Source organism: Terrapene carolina, unplaced genomic scaffold (assembly GCF_002925995.2).
Source record: "Terrapene carolina triunguis isolate 2854851 unplaced genomic scaffold, T_m_triunguis-2.0 Scaffold68, whole genome shotgun sequence".
Classification (NCBI taxonomy): Eukaryota; Metazoa; Chordata; order Testudines; family Emydidae; genus Terrapene; species Terrapene triunguis.
The window spans coordinates 5579459-5598982 of NW_020664419.1; the positions used below are offsets into that span (position 1 = coordinate 5579459).

The window sequence follows — 19524 nt, forward strand, 5'->3', positions numbered from 1 at the left end:
CCCCAGCGAAAATTCACATCTGTTTCTATGCAGTGTGCTCTACCCCAGTTGACCATCTTATTTCCATCCCAGTGCAAGATTAAATCAGTTTTCTACGTGCAGTGAACTTTGTTACATGATCTTCGATTTACTGTATAATCACTGGATTATTTGTTATATATTTCAAAGTGTTCATGCATCGCCTCTAAGAGCACAGCATTAAACATAAATTATGCTAATTATGCTTACAGTGAGTTGTATAACAATACCATCCCAATGTATTTGAATGATCAGATTGCTAGGAACAATGCATCAAAATTAACATGATGCTGAATAATGTTGGATGATGGTCAGTCCTGACCATTGTTCGGTGAAGTTAATGAAGTTTTTGCTCACATATTTACCTGGCAGAGGAGATACCAGGATCATGAAGGTGGTTTTCTCAGGGTGAGGCTCATCCATTGAACTGCGGGTCTGCTGACCTCTGCGATTTCACCAAATATAATTTATAATTTGTAGTAGTGAGGGACTGCATTCACACTTTCCGCTGGCTTTTTTGGGGACTTCGATAGGTGTAACATATCTTGAGGTGATATCTTGTTTTCTTTTCCTTTACAGTACTGCTCTGGGCCCTCCTCCTACCGTCAGTCATCACATGGCATAAATGTCACTTTGGTTTCAATCCAGCAGTGGGTTCCACACAGGAAAATCCTTGCTTCTGTGTCATTAGGGGTCCGCTGCGTGGATCTGATTGCAGGATCAAGGCCTTAATAGTGAGAGGCCCATGACCAGAAGGTGTTACTGATGACAGTAGGCTGAGATCTCTTAATGCAGCTGGGGTGATTGGCTGCAGGCCTGGGGGTGATGACTTTTGCCTGAATCCTTTTCAAATTCAGGTGTAACATCACATGGAGAGTGTGTTTTTTTTTCCTATGCTGTTAATGTTATGCAGTTTTATTGTCTATAATTTAAAAGCATTTGGGGGGCCTTTGTGTGCTATGGAAATATCAGGTTTATATTTTGGCAAACATAATTAGTGTAGAAGGATGATACAAAAAAGTTCTCAGGTGTAGCAGGAAGAGTTAAATTTAAAAATCTACATATATGCATAGATTTTAAGACATTATGATCATCTAGTGTGACCTGCATGATGCCCCAGGAACTCACCCAGTAGTTTCAGCATTAACCCCAGAGCTTCGCTTTCAGCTGTGGCGTACATTTGAAAAATACAGCTAGTCTTGATTTAAAAGATTTGTGTGATGGTGAATCTACCGCATCTGACATCACATACGTAATATTAGAAAATATCTAATATCACTTGATGCCTGGGTGACGTTTATGGAAGCACTGCACAGCTTTTTGAATGGTAGCTTCTTTTATTGCCCTATGGTCTTTATGAGAGAGAGAGAGACAGACACAAGTACCACTGTCTGAGAAAAAAAATTAGGGACTAATATGTTGCTATTTCTTTAGAATTTGCCCTTGTTTTGGAAAGGAAATTGTAGGTCTGTTGATGATCTTTGATATTTCTTTAAAAAAAAAATCTCCTCCCCCAACACCTTGGAGTCCAAATGTGTCCAAAACAATATTTAGTTAATTTTAATAAATATTAGACATAAATAATTATTAATTCAGCCTAACTTTTCTTTTGTCTTTTAGTTTTAAACAGAAGGGGAAAATGTCACTTTATGATGACCTGGGAGTGGAAACCAGCGATTCGAAAACAGAAGGCTGGTCCAAAAATTTCAAACTACTGCAGTCTCAGTTGCAGGTGAAGAAGGCGGCTCTCACTCAAGCAAAGGTACAGATATTGCTGCTCCTGATGGCTCAAGGTTGCTGGCCATTGGGAATGCTGTCTTTTTCAATTTTTCGCCTGAAATGCTGGTCTCAGTAGGATTTCCTTTGTACTGAGCACACTGCGGAGCGTACATGTCCCCAGCTGTACTGACTTTTGGATGCATTGTCAGGCTTTGTCCTTCAGTTGGTAGTGGGCGGCACTAATAGAATACTCTTGGGGGAATTCTGCGCCAAAAAATTAAAAATTCTGCACACAATATTTCAAAATTCTGCATATTTTTTGTCAAAATACCGCAATATAATCAATCTGGCTTCAATATTTTGGTAATTTATTTAAACTGCAATACAGTGGATGGAGAATGGGAGTGGGGAGCATTGGAGGAAATCACCAAACCCCTTCTGTCTAATAGTAATGTAGCTAGTATTGACCCTTTGCTTTTAGTTATTAGTCAACAAATATATGCAGCCATATGCTCAGTGTTACATCATAGGCAACTGAAGAGCAAGTGAGGACCGAGGACTCAAACTCACAATTTATACTGGCTACTGACCATCTCCAAAAAGGTCAGTAGCAAACAGTTCATGGAGTACATTTTGATAGGAAATTTTTTCAGTCCAAAAATTTAGACCAGTTCTAACCACTGAAGAACCATAAGTATTTATAAGGCCATACTGTCCTTTACAATAAGACTCCTTTACATCACTCTGGCAATGTAAAGGAGCCTTAAAATTTTTATACTCCTGGGGGAATTCACTAAGAACAATGGGAACAATTCACTAAGCAGGCAGGCTGCTATGTTCTGCTCTGCCTGAGGGAACAGAGCCTGCCCCGCACCTGCCTCTTCGAAAATACCCCAAAGCCCTGCCCCTCCACGCCGAGCATGCCGCAATAGCGAGTGAGAGGGACAGTGTCTCTCTCGCTCTCTTTCACGCACAACTGCCCACTCCTCCCCCCGTGGTGATTTACATCTCTACCTGCTGCTGTGGGTGCCCAAACTGACCTGCCTGCAGTGCATGACTGCTCTTGTGGCTTCCCTTTCCTTCCCCGTCAGAAGTCATTTTTCTGCAGGGAAGCAAAGAAATCTGCGGGGGCCATGAATTCTGCACGCATGCAGTGACACGGAATTCCCCCAGGAGTACACAGTAGAAGCAAGAACAAAGAGGTATAAGTTCTCTGAGACCCTTCATGTAAAGTATAGCATAATCAATATATGCACAGCATGGCTGTGGGAGCTGCTCTCATTTCTTAAATAAATAATGGAGTTGAAGTGTTGACATGGAGCCCAAATTTAACCCTGAAGACATTAAATTAGGCACTTAAGAATTTTAAAAATAAGTGAATAGGCAAGACTGCTTCAGCCTGTGATGGGAAATTGGAGATGTTCAATATTTTGTGCTTCTTGGTATTTGGTAACTATTGCTGTTGACCAACTTGCTGCTCTTATTCAGACAAAACTCCACTAAGGAGATCCTCTCAATTTGAAAGGTATATTTTCAGTTCTAGACTTAGAAAACCAAACACACTTCCGGTCTGATCCTGCTCCCATTGAAGTTAATGGCAAAACTCCCATTGACTTCAGCGGGGTAGGATCAAGCCCTTTAAGAATAGTCATGGTTTATGTAGGATCTGTGTTCCTGTATAAGCTTTACAGCGGTAGTCAACAAACTCTAGCCATAGAGCTGTATTGTTACCCGTGGTGCTGGTGCATAAATAACATATGAAATGAACAATCACAACATCAAGCACTGTTAGAAATGCTGAGGAAGAACTATATGTTGGTAAAATGAAAATGCAAGTGGTATGGTGAGTTTTGCATGGGGCAGAGAGGCAGGATTGAGGCCTGAGACTATATTCATCCGTTTTTAAGCTTTCTTGAAATCAAGAAACATCTAGTTTAGGAATATGAAGTAAATACCCCTTTTTTTTAAAAATGAATGTATTGTCTTCTCCTGCTTTTTTTGTATTTTGATGGTTTCAGAGTCAGAGGACAAAACAAACGACAGTCCTTGCTCCAGTGATTGACCTGAAGCGAGGGAGCTCTTCTGATGACAGACAGATTGTAGACACACCACCTCATGTAGCTGCTGGCTTAAAGGTAAGGCTAGATCAACTTGAAAACACACCAGATTGCATCTGATTCTGAATTCTCGTTTTCTTTCCCTGCCTTCTGTAGTAGTCTGCATTTTACTTATTAATTTACTTGTCCTACTGCTCTAAGCTGTTCTCCTTGCTTTTAGCCTCTCTTCTGTTCAGACTTATTTTCACTCATGAACATTCCAAATGTATGCAAACTTCTCCCGGTGCTACAGTCTGTAAATCTATAGCTCACTGAGGGCTTGTCTACATGGGGGGGAGTGGGGGAGGTTATGTGCTCTATAGGGATGTGATTTCTAAAGTTCACTGATACGTTGCACATCAACTGGCCCATGTAAACCCTGTTGGTGCGCTTTAACATAGTACTGTTTGAAACAGTATAATGTTAAAGCACAGTAAGGAACCTTTAGTGTGCACCAGGAGAGTATACACAGGCCAATTAATGTGCAACTCATCAGTGCGCTTTAGAAATCATAACCTTATAGAGCCCATTACCTCACTGTGTAGACAAGCCCTTAGTGTTCTTAATTGAACTAAAAAGTATGTGTTTACATAGCACCTTTCTTCTGAGGAGCTCAGGGCACTTTGCAAGCAACCCTCTGAGGTAGGTAGGTTGAAAAAAAAATTTAAATTGTGACCCTACCATGCTTGGAAGTGGTCTTTTATAACAAACAGAAGAAATCTAATGTTTGACCATTAAGTAAGAAAAACTATTAAGTGCTTGGTAATGGGTCAAGACAAACTTTCTTAATGAAGCTTTTTTGAAAGTTACCTGCTGCAAAGCAGATATTCCTTCCAGATGGAATAAGAATGGTTGAGGATGTCAGTCCATAATATACACCTCTACCCCGATATAACGCTGTCCTCGGGAGCCAAAAAATCTTACCGTGTTATACGTGAAACCGCATTATATTGAACTTGCTTTGATCTGCCAGAGTGCGCAGCCCCGCCCCCCCGGAGCACTGCTTTACCGTGTTATAGCCGAATTCGTGTTCTATCAAGTCAGGTTATATCGGGGTAGAGGTGTAGCAGCAGACAGATGAAAGAAACCTGTGAGCTTGCATCCAAGCATCCCTCACAGCCCTACGCATGCAGGTTATAGTTTCGGATAGAGAACTTATTGGGTATTAATGTGACCTTCGCTATGCTTGTTTGGCATCTCTTTGTGTTTGGAAGGGAGTGGGTGGGTTAGTTGTTTTCTGCACACAAAAATTTGAGAGGAAAATGACATAGGGTAAAATGTGGGCCCCATTGAAGTCAATGGCAAAACTCCCATTGACTTCAATCGTACTAGGATTTCACCTTCTTGTTGGTAGTGGTAAAAACCGCTGGCTTATTCCAACTGCTGCTCTCAGGTGGCTGATCACATTGATATTTATGCTTTTTCTGTGTAAGGATCCCGTACCTAGTGGGTTTTCTGCAGGAGATGTGCTGATTCCTTTGGCTGATGAATATGATCCTATGTTTCCCAATGATTATGAGAAAGTAGTAAAACGCCAGAGGGAGGAACGACAAAGACAGCGTGAGCTGGAGAGGCAAAAAGAGATTGAAGAAAGAGAAAAGTAAGACTTTAGTTTGGGTTTCTGCAATGGGACACTTTTATTCAGCATTCAGTTAAAAGAAGTTAATTGCATATTGTTATTCATGGCTTCTCAAAGCATGAGAGAAAACATTCCTCAATCCGGGTAAAAGCATTGGTGTAATTAAAAAAAGCATTTACTCTACAGCTCTTTGGTTCCTGTATGATAGTATATTTTAAATTAGTAGCTGATTAATCTTATTGGATAGCTGGCAGATGTTTCCCCTGCTATTTCAATACAATATTGAAAACATGTCCAGCTTTATTAGTAGGATTAATGGGCCAAATTCCTCCATAATGTGTGTCCTCTGTAGTCAATGAAGTTACAAGAGGGATAACCTAGGTCCTACTTCTGCCAATTCCCTCCGCCTTTCTGGTCAAGTAGACTGCTTCCTCTTCTTTTAGTCGTGATCACCACCCTGCCAGTGACAGACTCTCTCTGAGGCCCTTTCATGTTGTTCCTTATTTGGCACAAAGGGTCACTGAAATCTGAATTAACCTTAAGGTAACTCTACACTCAGGCTGGACGGGTAGTTTCCAGCTTGGTTAGATGTGCGCACACTAGCTTTGAGTGAGCTAGCATGCTAAAGGCAGGTGTGGCTGGACAGGTTAGCTATCGGAGTAAGTACTGAGGGTCCTGGGGAGGTTTGTACTCAGAGTAACTGGCTGCCCCTGCCTGTGCTGCCATGGCTGTACTGTTATTTTTAGATACTATCTTGATCAAAGCGAGCACATGTTCATCTACCCAAGCCGGAAATTATACCTCCAGCTGCAGAGTTAGAGGCACCTTTATCTACAGCTTCGCCATGGATTTCCAGGGCTCCTTTTTATTTTTCTGTAAACCCAACAAAAGAGAGGGAAAAAATACATAATGAATGTTGATGGCTCTACAACAGTGGTGGGCAACCTGCGGGCCACATGCAGCCCGTCAGGGTAATCCGCTGGTGGACCGTGAGACAGTGTTTACATTGACCGCCTGCAGGCACAGCTGCCTGCAGCTCCCAGTGGCCGCGGTTCGCCATTCCCGGCCAGTGGGAGCTGCGGGAAGCGGCGCGGGCCGCAGCGACGTGTTGGCCGCCGCTTCCCGCAGCTCCCATTGGCCAGGAACGGCGAACCATGGCCACTGGGCGCTGCGGGCGGCCGTGCCTGCAGACGGTCAATGGAAACACTGTCTCGGGGGCCGCATGCGGCCTATCAGGTTAATCTGTTGGCGGGCCGTGTGCGGCTGGCGGGCCGTGTGCGGCTGGCGGGCTGCAGGTTCCCCACCACAGCTCTACAACCTCAGGAAACAAACCATCTTCAAAAAATGATTTTATGTCATGAGATTTGAACATGAGATTACTCTATAATGTGTTTCAATAACCAAATCTGCACTAAGCGTGTATGCATTGTTGCGGCAACACAAATATTTGTATGGTGCAGTCTCTAGAAAATATATTTGGGGATATTTGCTCTTTAATACAGTGCGTCTCTTGAGAGTATTGTTTGTCAGGTGCCTCAATGATACCTAACTGTGGGACCTCTATTCTTAACTAACCCTCTGTTAGCACAACTTTCATGGCTAGTGCTGTGGGTGGGACTTTTTTCCCCTTTGTGTTTGAGGCTTGTAATGTCTTACAAATACCTACTTTTTTCTTTCTTAAAAGAACCACAATCAGGGCTGTCATGATCCCCATTTAAGATTGTATTAAAGTACATGCAGATATTACATGACTTAAAACATGACCCTAAGGTCAAAACAAATATTTTTATTTTACTAATCTACGTTTTCACCAATTTGAGATTTATACATGGTGAATGTTTTGGCTCATTGAACCATTTTAATCTTCTTAATCTTTGACGTTCTTAATCTTTGTAGCAGAAAGCCAGTAATGCTGTAGGCATACTGTTCAAAGCAAGACAATCAGCTATGGTCTTCTGTTACCTTCCTGGTAATTACATCCTGCATTTCTTCCATTGCAACCATCTAAATTTGAGGTTTGGTCTGCAAACAGATCCAGCTGTGCGGATCTTCATTTCTGTGCATTCTCAATGACTAGATTTCAGTGTGAAAGTAAGTGTGAATATCTGCTGGAGGATTGGACCACATCTAGTGTTTAAAAAATGATTTTTCTATAAGCAGAAAATGTGAAAACCGGAAAGAATCAATCAAAACAGGCAGTGTGCTTACAAGAGACATCTTGGCTGATAAAGCATCATATGAAATGCAGATTAGGAGCTAGTAATGTAATTCACACTGCAAACGTTTCTCTGAAACGTTAGTTCTTTTTTCACTTGATAGTTTCTTACCATAATTCCTATTCTAATTATTAGGAGACGTAAAGACCGGCATGAAGCCAGCGGGTTTTCAAGAAGACCAGATCCAGATTCTGATGAAGATGAAGATTATGAGAGAGAGAGGAGGAAAAGAAGTAAGAGTAGAATTGTCTAACTTTATGTCCTCGGGCAAATCAAATACTCTGCAATCAGGTTCTTTCTGTTTTGCTGTAAACTATTCCTCTCTTCTCACCCCAAGAATCTAGTGACCATTGGCCTCCTATAATACATTTGTCACTTTATTATGGAGTAGCTGTTGTTATTTTTTAGGGGTAAAAGAGACCTTTTTTGCCTGTGAAATTCCCTTTTAACATTAGTTTTTAGATACATGCATTAGAGATTTCTGAATGATGTAGGCTCCAGTGAACAGAGATGCATAAGCTCATTCTTGTGGTTTGGTTTTAAAAGATTGAGCTTTGACTGCTCTTAATGTGTGCAATCACTGCACCTCTCCTTATTTGAAAGCCCTTGGAGCCAAATAATAAAAAGTGGCTCTGTGTGGATGGATATCGCTCTCAGTTCAGAGAAACAAAATCTGCTCTGAATTTCAGTAGCAGATTCACCGTTGGTAATACAGACCCACTTCTTTAGACCTTCATTTTTGAAACAGAGTTATGTTTAATAAAATGCTTTATGTTCTGTAATGTATGTTTAGAACTACTTTGCCATTCACACTTCCCTGACTGGAAAAGGCCCTCTGTTTCGCACTCTTGTGTTAATGTAATTGTCCTTGAGTACAGTATAATTTTTTAGTTGGCTTGATGAGCAAACAATCTTTGAGTTGAAGCTCCATTTTCATGCGGTCTTAACTGCTGCGGTCTTCCCTGCTACAGTCTTCTGAAATCACGAGTATTGATTTTAAGGCAATTGTATTGCATAATGTGTATTGTTCACATCCTCGTTGCACATCAGCTTGGTACGATATGGTACCCTTTGATATATTAGAAATCTTAAGTTTGCAACAGTTTAACTATCATCACTAAGATTTCCAGAGTCAGACGCTTTTTCCAGCCCTTTGATGCTTGTTATTGGCAGCAAGCTATATAAAAATGTGGATGCAAAGGCCTTCAGCGAGCACCATGATTTCTTGTAGGAGTCCTGGGGATGAATGTTTGCACTTCTGTGGCTGCCTTGGATTAATGTGTCCGGAAGAGTTTTGTTATCTCAAATGACAAAACACTTCATCTGCATGAATGTCTTAGATTATGTGATTTATAATTTCATTCACAGGTATGGGAGGTGCTGCCATCGCACCACCGACGTCTCTTGTTGAGAAGGACAAAGAACGTATGTATACCAAAATCAGTGGTTTGACCTTTACATTCTCTAAGCCTGGCAAAACAGTTTTAAGTCCCTACTTCAACTTTCTGCTCAGCGAGGGACAGATCCTGCACAGGCATGGCGGTCCCTGCCTGCAGTGGAACTGCTGCAGAGGGTAGGGGGACAGGATGCTAGGAACTTGAGCAGGGGATTTGCACCACCTGCATTCTTCAGAGCTGCAGTTCACGGGTTTCTTCTGTGAGGAGTGGGATCACTCTCTGATCCATGATGGCATGGATTGTGACAGCCATTCACATGCTAGATAAAGGAGGAAGTGCAGCAGGTAGACCAGCCATGCAGCTGCAGAGCTGTTTCGCTCCATATTGGTGGGCAGGGGAGGATTTCTCCCCCCTTTCCACACCCCTGGGTACTCTTGTACATGTTCTGTTTCAAGGGTCTGTGTGTGGGGATGGGAGTTTATCCCTTGGGAGGCGAGGGCTGGGTAGTTCTCAGTTTCTCAGTGAGATTCGTTTTAAAGAAAAGATTGTAATGTCTGTATCAGGACACTTAAATCAAAGCGATTTAAATCACTAAGTGGAAAGCCTCAGTTTAAATCATCAATTTAAATCAACTTTTCCATTTTTATTTCAATTATTTTCTAAAGAAAGGTGCATTTTCGTTGGCTGATATACCCAGTAAAGCCTGTTGCTTTTCAATTAAATGGAGCCTTTGCATTACTTTTTGCTACCTGGGAAGATGCATTATAACTATATATCTTTATTTAAGCAATTATATAGCTTAATATTTTCTGATTCTTATTAATTGTATATTTTTATTGTGTTAGAAAATAATGAATGATACATTTCTTGTTTACTAGATAATTAACTCTTTGCTCATGATTTACATCAAGCTGTATTAGGATGGTAACTAGAATTTAATTAAACACACAAAATAGCGCATAAAATTTACTTTTATTAAACCGTACAAGTCCTAAATATGGTACATGACCTTTTGTGCCATATTTATAAAGCTTGACCTCACAGGTTAGAATCAGTGGAAAAACATTTTTCTTTCTATAGAAAAGCAGCCTTTAACTCTGAATTTTTTATAGAAGCTTATGGATTCAGCCTATTCATTTTTATTTAAATGTTTTAAGAGATTGTGATAAGTTTAGGCCTTAACATATTTTGTACTAAATTCAGATTTCATTTCAAACAGGTTTATTTTTAAAAAGAAAAGCTTATAATTTAAATAAAATAAAAAGCACACTCAAACTTTTTTGACATTTGTTTTGTAGTTTTAGCTTTTAATTTAAAATCATTAACATCTCATTATGCATGTACAAGAATAAATGTGTTTATTTGTGAATATTTTATACATAAAGAACTCTTTCCCTTGGGAGTCCTGAAATGATTTGTCAGAATAAGGTGGTGGTGGTGGGGAGGGAATTGAGATGTGTAAAGGTTGACTAAACTGAGGGCTTGTCTACACTACCTGCTGGATCGGCGGGCAGCGATCGATCCAGCAGGGGTCGATTTATCGCATCTAGTATAGTCACGATAAATCGACTGCTGAGCGCGCTCCTGTTGACTCCAGTACTCCACCAGAACGAGAAGTGCAAGCAGAGTCGACGGGAGAGTGTCAGCTGTCAACTTACCGCAGTGAAGACACTGCTGTAAGTAGATCTAAGTATGTCGACTTCAGCTATGCTATTCACGTAGCTGAAGTTGCGTATCTTAGATCGACCCCGCGTGGTAGTGTAGACAGGCCCTAAGACTAAGTGGGGACATAACTGTCTGCAAATATTTTAAGGTTGTAAACACCAACGACAAAGAAGAATTGTTTAGTTAAGAATTGTATAGTTAAGAGCAATTGGATGCAGTCCAGGAAAGTTAAATATAGGCTGGAACTCAGAAAAAATAACCTAAGGGTGTGATTTCTTAAAGTGTGAAATGATCTCATAAGGGAATCAATGTAAGCCTTATTTCCTGAGACACTTATATCTAGACTGGACAAACCCTAAAAAAAAATTACTACAGGGAACGGTCTTGCATTTGGACAGTAGATGGACTGGATTACCTGAGTGTGAGGTCTCTTCTGTCTCCGCTTCTATGATTTCCCCGAACTGAAGTCTAACTTTTTGTTTGGGTACAATTAGTAATTAACAGAGGTAATCACTCTGAAATGAAATCGTAGTATTAAATATGCAAACAAACTCTCAAATTCACACTGGTCTGCCACTTTCCTTAGCACCACCCCAGTTTGACTTGACTTGTGAGACTGATCTGCTCATCTCACTTGGGAATCTGTTATTCCAAAGTTATCAACAGAAAAAGAGCCTTTCAACACACAGTTTTAAAGTTGCATCAGTTCTGTCTTAAGGAGTCATTCTTCCTATGCATACGAGTACAGAGCACTCCTTTTAAGCCTCTTGTTACCAAATTGTGCATAACCCAGTCTTTCCATAATTCAGTTCGTGATTAAAGAACATTTAAGTTTGGGTTCCCTCTTTCCAGAGAATTTACTGTTGAGGAGACAAATCGCCTTAAGATGCAAGTGGAGAATTGAAACAAACTAATAAAGGGCAGTTAAGTAGAGATGATAGAGCCCTTATTACCTGTAGAAACAAAGGGTACGTCCAGACTACCCGCCGTATCGGCGGGTAGCGATCGATTTATCAGGGATCGCTATATCGCGTCTCGTCGAGACGCGATATATCGATCCCCGAACGCGCTCCCCGTTGACTCCGGAACTCCACCGGAGCGAGCGGCGGTAGCGGAGTCAACGGAGGAGCCGCGGCCGTTGATCCCGCGCCGTGAGGACGGGAGGTAAGTCGGAATAAGATACGTCGACTTCAGCTACGGTATTCCCATAGCTGAAGTTGCGTATCTTACATCGACACCCCCCACAGTGTAGACCAGGCCAAAAAATCAGTGTAAGATGCCATACAAATATATCCCCAAACACTTCAGAGGTTAAACCTAGTTACAGAGAGAATTAATAGTGGAGAGGAGACATAGTAAGTTGTATGAGCAAGGAAAACAAAGGGCCTGATTCTCATTTACACTAAGACCGCGTTGTCTTACTCTGGCAGTATAAAGGACCTTAGAGGTACTGTAAATATAATTTGCCTGTTAAGAGGCCTCAGTCTAAATGAGAGAGAGGCCCATGATGGTGTTAGATGAGATTTGAAAATGATGGGAGGTGATGACATATATAGTTCATCAAACGTATTTTGACCAACCAGTAAATGTCTCATGTTTCTTCCAGCTGTACCATCTTTTCCATTTGAAGAGGAGTCAAGACCTCGTGCACCATCTGCCAAAGCAGCTATTCCTCCCCCGGTATATGATGAGCCAGAAAGACCGCGGTCCCCAACCGGGCCTAGTAATTCTTTCCTTGCTAACATGGGGTAAATATCATTGACAAGTTAACATTTCATGAGAAGTGCCTCATGGGTGGAGAGGATGAAAGTTAAAAATGTCGTGTCGGTATGGAGAAGAACACACAGTCTTTGCATGTATATTCTTCACTGTAATAACTTAATCTGAATGCATACATGCCCACCCAGCAGGAAGTGGAGTACACAATGGTTTTGTGTGAATTGGGCCAATGAGTTTGAGGAGGAGTGGCCAGTTTTTAGTGAGTTCTGGAGCCCTCTCCCGTATAAAGGTGTATGGTTTGCCCATGCCAAGCTGGTGTGGCCAATTTGTAAGTACGTATGGCTAGTTCAAGACCCCGAATGCTTTTTCCTGCTTTTGTCAGAGGTGTGTTGTGTGTAACCTTGAGCAAATCACTGACTTGTTTTCAGAGGCATTGAGCATCTCAACTCTGTTTGAAGTTAGTGGCAGCTGTGGGTGCCACACCCTTACCCACTCTGTGCCTCCCTTTACTCTTCTGTAAAAATGCTTATAATTCCACCTAGGAGAATATAGCGAGGCTTAATTAATGTTTATAAAGTGCTTGGAGACCTCAACTGGGGGGGGAGGGATAGCTCAGTGGTTTGAGCATTGGCCTGCTAAACCCAGGGTTGTGAGTTCAATCCTTGAGGGGGCCACTTAGGGATCTGGGGCAAAATCAGTACTTGGTCGTGCTAGTGAAGGCAGGGGGCTGGACTTGATGACCTTTCAAGGTCCCTTCCAGTTCTAGGAGATGGGATATCTCCATTAATTAATTAATTTATTTATTTATAACTGAAAGGTGTAATATTTATTTGTGATAACTATGGCTATATTAAACTCTACACATGTTAATTTTTATGTAGCTGCAGGATAATTACAGTACTAGCACTCACAAGAGTCACAGCCAAGAAAGTGTACAAGTATTTTATAGGTTTCAGAGTGTTAGTCTATATCAGCAAAAACAAAGAGGAGTCCTTATGGCACCTTAGAGACTAACAAATTTATTTGGGCATAAGCTTTCGTGGACTAAAACCCCTTGGGCTTATGCCCAAATAAATTTGTTAGTCTCTAAGGTGCCACAAGTATTTTATAGAATATACTAATAGCTCACTTTTTCTATATTTATATACTTTGTTTCTTATGCAGTTTTTCTAATACCATCTGAAAAAGGATTCCCCCAATCTATTGAGTCAGACCTACTTATTTTATCTGGTTAGGATTGTCTGGAGACCTTATCTTGAATCAGTGATCCAGAGCTACCAAGTACTTTTAATGTACTATATTGGTATTTGACTGTATAGTGTATTTGAGAAATAGCTAAATGGTCACTGATCTTTCATTTCTCTTTATAATCTTTCATTCCTATCAAGTAAAAAAAAAAAAAAAAATCTTTTCAGAGAGTGGGATCTTTATACTGTGGTACAGTATAAACTTCTGTAGTCTTGTAAGGCCTGTCACACCTTGACCCATCCATTCATGATCTGCAAATGAAATGTTTTAGACATAACACAAGTTGTGTTTTGAAATGGCCCATACTTGTTTGTTTGTGTAGCGAACTGTTGACTCACAATTTCTTTCATGGAAAATTAAAAGGTGGAAAAATCAAGACCAAATACAAGGAAATACTTTTTCATACAACATGTAATTAAACAGTGGAACTCATTGCCACAGGATGTCATTAAGACAAAGAACAAGATTCAGAAAGGGGTTGGACATTAATGGGTATTGAGAATATCCTGAGTTGTCCTTATGATAATAGTTTTGTGAAAGGGCTATTGAGCTTCAGGACCTAAGCCTATCTGTGACCTAATATGGGGGACAGATTGCCCCACATCTGCTACTGTGGAGTTCTTATGTTTTCCTCTGAAGCGTCTCATTGTGGGCACTGTCAGAGATAAGATACTGGAGTAGCTGGTCCTTGAGTCTGATCCATGGTGGCAGTTCTTGTGGTCCTGTGGAATCTATGACACTGATGTTTGTTGCTAATGAAAATCATGCTATACCTAACAAATGTGAGCAGCTTTATTCAGTGATTGAAGTGTCTGTGTCCCTATCTGTAATACGGGGATGATAATAATTAGTCAGCTTTGTAAAGTGCTGTCAATCTGTAGGTGTTATAAGCTCCTATATAAGTTCTTATAGTTGATCTGCATGTAATAAGATTTTAGGAGTTAGACTATTTTCTATGTTCTCTTAAATATTATGGCAACACTAAACTAAGACATGGGTTGTAAGCTCCTTGGCAGAGCAGCTGTAGATACCATCTGCACACAACAGTTGGTATTGCATGGCGGTTTCTGGAACTTGCTTATCGCGAGGGCCTATGCTGAGTTCCTTGAGCACTAAGATGAAATGTGGTGACAGTGCTGCTTAAGAAATGAAATGAGTGGTTGACAACCAGTCCTTTTTTCTCTCAACAGAGGCACCGTCGCTCATAAAATCATGCAGAAGTATGGTTTCCGAGAGGGCCAAGGGCTGGGGAAGCACGAACAAGGGCTAAGCACAGCACTGTCAGTAGAGAAAACAAGCAAGAGAGGTGGAAAGATCATTGTTGGTGATGCTGCAGATAAAGGTAACTCGATTCCATTCCGTTGGAAGTGGGAAGCTGTTCACCTTGACGGTTTCTAAGAAGGGAACAGGAGTTGAATTAGGGATCCGTCTCAGTGGTGGCTTTTCTTGTTTTGTTTACCCTGTATCTTTGTACACAGTGTCGACGAGTTGTGGAACATTGACGACTGGTGACAGTTTTCTTTGTGGACGTTGAAGGATTTAAGTGTTAACAATTGCGCTGGGCCCTACTGCTTTAAATGTTCAGCCCTTCATTCTCTTCCCCACCACCCTCCCTGTTAAAATGTGCTCCCTGCACAAGCAGGTTTCCTTCACAGCAGGCACCTTTGGTGCAGCCCTCTTTTCCACTGCTGCTTTCCAGCCCAAAGCTCAGGTCAAGAGGGGAGCTCCCTGTGAGCACAGCCCAAGCATGGAGGAGGGGTGCCAGGGGTGGAGTGAGTTGGGACACAATCCATGTAAAAGTCATCCTCCCCTCTACAGTAACACCCTCACTTAACGGCCCTTCAAACCAGCCATCTTCCAGGTTATCACCACTGGGAAATTAAGAGGTAAATGTAATGTGCAAAAGCTACTGCACATCTGTAAATGCTGATTTTTGTTCTGATTTCCTTCTCCTTTGGTTGTTTCCTGGTAACACTTTATAGCAGGGGTGGGCAAACTTTTTGGCCTGAGGGCCACATCAGGGTTCTGAAACTGTATGGAGGGATGGGTAGGGAAGGCTGTGCCTCCCCAAACAGCCTGGCCCCTGCCCCCTATCTGCCCCCTCCCACTTCCTGCCCCCCTCAGAACCCCTGCCCCCTCCCCACCCCCCCGTTCCTTGTCCCCTGACCGCCCCCTCCAGGGACCCCACGCCCCCCCCGACCCCAGCCTCTATCCAACCCCCCCTGTCCCCTGACTGCCCCAACCCCTATCCACACCCCTGCCCTCTGGGACTCCCACGCCTATCCAACCCCCACTGTTCCCCATCCCCTGACCGCCCCCTGCCCCTTACCCAACCTCCCACTCCCCGCCCCCTTACCATGCCGCTCAGAGCAGTAGGACTGGCAGCCACACTGCCCGGCCGGAGCCGGCCATGCTGCCGCGCTGCTCAGTAGGAGCTTGCAGCCCCGCTGCCCAGAGTGCTGGTGGCACAACGAGCTGAGGCTGTGGGGGACAGGCTGGGGGCTAGCCTCCCCGGCCAGGAGCTCAAGGGCCGGGCAGGACGGTCCCGCGAGTATGCCCACCTCTGCTTTATAGTCATGGTTGAAATCATGCTTTCCGAGCAGAGCCCCCTGATCTGAAGTCTGGTGAACCTTAGAAGATCTGGTATCTGTTAAAATTGACTGAGGATTATTGGCAAATATATTGCCTGTATTTCAGCTTGGTATTCGTGCTGTCATAGTGATCTGAACAGCCTGTTAAAACAGAGCCAGTTGTTCTAGTAATTACAAGTAGCCATGAAGTGACTTGGTTCAGTGAAAGGCTGTTACTCCGAGACTACATTTAGTGGTTTGTAACTGAATGCGGCTGTTGGAACAGTTCAATGTAGGCCCCCCCAATGAACATGTTTTACTTTTTTTCAACATGTACCATGACTTACTCTCTTTATAGTCGATGCATCCAAGAAATCCGATTCGAATCCATTAACAGAGATACTAAAGTGCCCAACGAAAGTGGTCTTACTAAGGGTGAGTCAGGAGGACATTTAACTTCACATCTTGTAATATATACTGGGTGTTTCAATTGTAGTGCTCAAACCCCTTTCTCCTGTTATAAAAGCTCCATGAGATGCAAACTTCTTTTTCCCCCCTATGGTGCACTCTGGTCTCATTCTTGTCCTGTTGTGTTGTTGGAAAACACCTGACAGTTGCCATAATACCTGTGATTATTAGTCTTGATGTGTCTAGCGTGGGGACTGAAGAGAAGTTTTGTTTTTTTGCCGTTTCAGAGTACACTGAAAGTACAAAGTTTTGATCAATAACTTGTGATAACACAGCTGATCTGTGCTGTATTAACCAGTTTACGTGACTTTGGGCCATACAAAGGAAACAATAACTCAAGGATAGTGTATTAGTGCCAGGGAGTTGACTGGCACCATATGATGCTAGAATGGGTGGCCTATGATTTGATGAACTGACACTTAAAACTCATTCATAGTTTCACTATAATGCTCCCCCTGGTGGCAGGATGCACCCTTTGTGTAGCATCCATCTGTTGAATTGGTTTTCCTCCTTTTACTTGCAGAACATGGTAGGTGCTGGAGAGGTTGATGAAGATCTAGAAGGTGAAACTAAAGAAGAATGTGAAAAATATGGCAAGGTTGGGAAATGTGTCATCTTTGAGGTAGGAATTAATTTACCTCTTTCTCCACCACATCTATAAAGGCGTAACTTTTCAGATCAGGAAGTAGGCAAAAACTCTGAGCTGGGAGTGCTCGGGACTGTTTGGTTCTTGCTGCGATAGCCACGCCTTGTACATCAAGTTATTGTAAAGTTTGGCATCTAGCAGTGTATGGCTATAGACCTGTTCCAGTGAACAGCCTTTCCCCATAGAGAAGTGGGACTCAGCCTTGGTGGCACTGAGCACCACACTCGATGGGACCACACCTGGTGGCTGTATGTTTTTAATCCTACCTGCTTTTCCTATAAAGCCCAACAGTTCATAGCTGTATTTTGACCATTCTGATCAACTGTCTCTTTTGTCAGATTCCTGGTGCCCCTGATGATGAAGCAGTGAGAATATTTTTAGAGTTTGAGAGGGTCGAATCAGCAATTAAAGGTCAGAGATTGCACTATAATTCCCTGTTAATTTCCAAAAGTTGATTTTTAAAAATAGTTATTTTTTTTAAGCAGAACTGCGTTTAGCTTGAGAATTGCTTCCCTTACTCGGTGTTGAATGACCTGTTTTTGGCTTGGATTCCAGCTGTGGTGGATCTGAATGGAAGATACTTTGGTGGACGAGTGGTGAAGGCTTGTTTCTACAACCTGGATAAGTTCAGAGTACTGGATCTGGCGGAGCTAGTCTGATTTAAGGACCTAGGTCAGGTTGTCACCGTGCCAGCGATTGTGTTTTCAGCTGGAGGCTGGGAGTAGAGAGAAGACGGCAGCATTCCTAGCGAACTGGAAACAAGCCCCCTCGAATGGATTTTTCACATTCATTGTGACTGACGCTTATTTTGTTCTGTTTTTTAAGTATAAATCCTTTGAAAGATTCACATCTGTGTGTTTTGATTGCACAAGTTCTGTTTACTGGTCTGGAATCCTGTTTTTTTGTAGCTTTCAATGAATTGCACTCTCTTGAAACCCACCGCTGCGGAGCTGTTTTCTTTTTCTGGTTTCCTTGGTCTAGTGCTGCAGTATGGAGCGCATCATGTGACATCTGCTGTGAGCAGCAGGCTTTGGAAAAGAACTGTGGGCTGGGATATTTTTCTTTTCTGGTGCTTCATGGCAGAATCTCTACTCAGCTCATAAACCTCCAGTTTCCCCAATCCAAAGTAATTTGGGGACTCTGGACAGGCAGCAGCTTCTCTGTTCTCTTCTGACTCATTAAGGACTTGTTTTAATCTTTTGCATACCAGAATGCAGAGAAAAGTACCAAGAAAAGAACTGAAGTTCTTATTCCTCCCCCGAACCTAGACAAAACACATAAATTAAACCCATGAGAACCGGGAGAGAGAACTTTATGCAACTAGCCATCCAGAGCTGGAGACCTATGTATGAACCCCAGTTTACATTTGGTTTGAAGGTCTCCACGAGGACACTTCATCAAATCGCCATGCTATCAGGTATTGTTGGCTGTCTTTGCTTGAAAGGTCCAGGACTGATATATTAGGAGAGTTACAGGTCAGTAGTGAGGGGCGTGTAAAGCTAGGGGGAGCTGTCGCCTTCATGCTTGGTTCTAGCCAGAGTCATCTGTGTTTTCACTTCCGCTGAACACCAAATCTGTCCACTAATTGTCTTTTTTAAAGTGGCATGGTTATGGCACTTGTAGCTCTGTTTAAGTCTCATTAGAGCTATTCAACATTTTTTAAGGGCCGAGCATTTGAACTCCTCTTGAAATATTGCGTGAGCTGTACCAGTATGTTGAAAAGAATCCATGTATAAGAATCCAAAAGACTGTGAAGAGTTGGATACAAAGAACCCTAAAACTGTTCTGTCTCACATTGACTTGTACATAACAGCTTACTCCAATGTTTTGTGAAATAACTAATGCCTTGGGCTTGGGGCACAGTGTGTGAGTGTGAGTGGGGGGGAAGAGGGCGCCCTGGATCTCTCCCCCAACTTGGATCACAGTAAAAGTGCCACAAGAATCATACAAAGTTTTAAAATGGATACCAGCCTCAAGAGTCTTTTAGCTTGCTGGATGGTGAGTTACTTGGATGTCTTTTCCCCATGTATAAATGTATTTTTATGGGTGTAGGCCAGTAGTTGATCAGTGCAGTGAATATCTTATGTCACTGCATTTTTATCAGCTGATCCCTTAAAAACCAAACACCTTGATCTTGCTGGGGTTTTTTTTTTTTTTTTTTTTTTTTTTTTTTTTTTTTTTTT

At 42.2% G+C, this 19524-nt stretch overlaps 1 protein-coding gene and 1 pseudogene across 1 annotated transcript; both read left to right on the forward strand.

Moving 5' to 3' along the window:
- Window positions 1-375: 375 nt before the first annotated feature.
- LOC112103846 lies at window positions 376-528 on the forward strand (annotated as a pseudogene).
- A 1115-nt stretch (window positions 529-1643) lies between these two features.
- Window positions 1644-19134, forward strand: RBM17 (RNA binding motif protein 17). The gene is made up of 11 exons (XM_024195806.2): window positions 1644-1780; window positions 3756-3872; window positions 5267-5433; window positions 7764-7861; window positions 8997-9053; window positions 12297-12438; window positions 14848-14999; window positions 16586-16662; window positions 17219-17317; window positions 17680-17752; window positions 17897-19134. The coding sequence occupies exons 1-11, from the start codon at window positions 1658-1660 to the stop codon at window positions 17998-18000; spliced, it is 1209 nt and encodes a 402-aa protein (XP_024051574.1). The 5' UTR covers window positions 1644-1657; the 3' UTR covers window positions 18001-19134.
- Window positions 19135-19524: the final 390 nt, after the last annotated feature.